This window comes from Chenopodium quinoa, unplaced genomic scaffold, assembly GCF_001683475.1.
Source record: "Chenopodium quinoa cultivar QQ74 unplaced genomic scaffold, ASM168347v1, whole genome shotgun sequence".
NCBI lineage: Eukaryota > Viridiplantae > Streptophyta > Magnoliopsida > Caryophyllales > Amaranthaceae > Chenopodium > Chenopodium quinoa.
Genome location: NW_018743518.1, coordinates 879,686 through 882,412, shown reverse-complemented (window position 1 = coordinate 882,412; position 2,727 = coordinate 879,686). Strand labels below are relative to the sequence as shown.

At 34.0% G+C, this 2,727-nt stretch overlaps 1 protein-coding gene across 1 annotated transcript; it reads right to left on the bottom strand.

Moving 5' to 3' along the window:
- Positions 1-927: 927 nt before the first annotated feature.
- LOC110740142 (40S ribosomal protein S23-2) lies at positions 928-2,332 on the bottom strand. Its single transcript, XM_021920637.1, has 2 exons — positions 2,222-2,332; positions 928-1,336 (listed from the first exon to the last, which is right to left on the bottom strand). The coding sequence occupies exons 1-2, from the start codon at positions 2,330-2,332 to the stop codon at positions 1,196-1,198; spliced, it is 252 nt and encodes an 83-aa protein (XP_021776329.1). The 3' UTR covers positions 928-1,195.
- Between the last annotated feature and the right edge of the window lie 395 nt (positions 2,333-2,727).

Here is a 2,727-nt window from a genome sequence, read left to right as displayed (position 1 = left end):
AGTCCTATATTTATATACATGAGCCTAACTAGGGGTGTACACCGGTCCAAAATCGGACCGGACCTGGACCGGACCTGTTTGGACCGGGGACCTGAATTGGGTAATTATGAGGACCGGGCACCGGACCTGAATTAACAGGTCCGGTTCCGGGCTAGACCTGAAAAATCAGGTCCGGTCCAGGTTTGGACCTGAATGGACCTGTTTTGTGATTTTTTCGTTTTTTTTTATTTTTTTTAATAAAAAACTTGTTGGACCTGCGTATGGACCTGTTTTGTGATTTTTAGACCTGTTGCATAATTAAATAATTACATACAAACCAAAATTATTAATCACAAAAGTACAAAACTACATAAAGTCTATAAAAGTATAAAGTCCCAATTCTCAAACACCAAAAATACCAAAAAAAAAAACATAAATTCGATATGAAGTACTTTTGGCTATCTGAAACACAGGAAACACTCTCTTATTATCCTTCATGCTGCGCCTATAACACTCTGCCATCTTGGAAGCCCTTTTCTTTTCTCCAGGTTTAAGATCCCGCCTATTCGATATGAAGTACTTTTGTTTCCACTCCATTGTCACGAACAAACTGTTTCCATCCATCTGTAAACACAAATGGCCTTTCATCATATGTACTCGAGAGTCTGATTTTCCATTTGTGTTTACTTGGCGCTATAAGTGTACACCACGGGGAGAGTTTCTCCTTGAAACACTCCATGAACTTCTGAGGAATATTCTGCAAGAAATGTTCACCAAAAAATTCAATCAAGTGAGCTAATATATATTAATAATATAAGTGCAGTTGCTTTCATAACACTCCATGAAGCATACCTGAATACAAATGCCTAGTTAAGCATCATCTTTGAGAATGAATGAATGGTTAATTTTTGTGTTTTAAAGCAGTTTTTAGGAGATCCAAAGACCTTTTTTTTTTATAAATGCAAGATCATTAAAAAGCTGATCTTGTTAACATAAATTCCGGAAATTTTCATGACATCGTTAAGAGAAGTAAATAAACCAATTGAAAATATAAGCAAATAACTAAGAGTATAGAAAATCATCTTGAATAGACACGGATAGAGCACAAAACAAAGTAGGGAGGGTGTCTCTTTTTAAGGATGCTCAGTATTCATTTCAAGACGGTACAAGTTTCATTTGAGTAGGCAAAATTTAAGACAAAACCAACAACCTTAACCTAGGACCTGGGTTTTTCCTTCTTTTCCTTGAACAGAGCTAGAAGAGAGACACCAGCAACCTTGACAACCTTAAATCGGACTCCAGGAATATCTCCCACAGCATGTCCTTTACGACCAAATCCAGCAATCAACACCTCATCCTGCACAAACCACATTTTCTTAGTATGGAAGGAAAAACAGAGCTAGATAATATCAATTTCAAAGTCAAATACAATATAATCAGGTAACAAATATTAGACAAAATTCCACAAACTTCTGCATGATCCACAATTTCAGCATGAATCTACACCCAAACACAACATTAAACTACATACATATAACAGAAGACCTTGACTTCTTTTACCAATCAGGTAACTTCTTTAGTAAAAGGGAACAGTTTATCGTTCTTTGATAAGAAGTATGAATTAGCATTATCTTAGAACAGCTTTTTCCAGATGATTTGCTTATGAAAGGATAAAAAACCAAATGTGTATGACTGATCTTAATTGCTCAAGCTATATACTATCCACCGCAATACTGTTATGATAGTCTTAAACCACAAAAATAAAGCTGCACATGTACTGAACAGGAGTGGGTGCAGGAGTACTGACAGAAGAATCAGATAAACCAGCACAGAAAGAGTGCGCACTATCATGTTTTATATGTTTCTGGATAAACTGTTATCAAGAGTTTATGATATGAGTATAAGAAAAGCATTGTTACTAATGTTAAACCTTCAGTAATCAGATGCCAGTATTTCTCCAAAAAATCCACAACAGAATTGACATTATTTCTACAATGGTTAACAAATAACTGGAGTTGTTTAGACTTTAAGAGTTTCTACAAAGGTTAACAAATAATTGGAGTTGTTTAAACTTTAACAAACAACATTATTTCTAACACGGTTAACAAATGACAGTTAACAAACTGCTAGTGTATCACTAAGTTTGTGTTGAAAGGCACAAAATACCAGCAAATTCACAACCAAGCAATTTATGAAACAGTAAGTGCATATATGCTTGCAGACATTAATAGAACGGACTTACATTTTCCTCAATGAAGTTCAAACAACCATCATTGGGCACGAAAGCAGCAATCTTTTTTCCATTCTTAATCAACTGCACACGAGCACATTTTCTGATAGCAGAGTTGGGCATTTTTCTACAATGATAAGTTTATGCAACAACGCTTATATAATGACTAATAACATAGAATTTATGCATCCGAATGCATAAAATTAACTATTCAATTTGAAGCCATGCCAAAGGTCAATGCAAAGTACTAGATAAACACTAGACTACTAGATGTTTACAATCTAATCACTACTTTCTCTGCTCTTCTGATTTTATTAAACCCTAAAACCCTAAACTTTAAACTAAAAAAAACCAAAAAAAAAAACATAAATTCGAAGATAAACCATACTTGTTATCAATTCTAAACATTAAACCCTAAAACCCTAAACTTTAAACTAAAAAAAACCAAAAAAAAAACATAAATTCGAAAGAAATTCGAAAATAAACCAAAAAAGAAAAAACATAAATTCGAAAACATT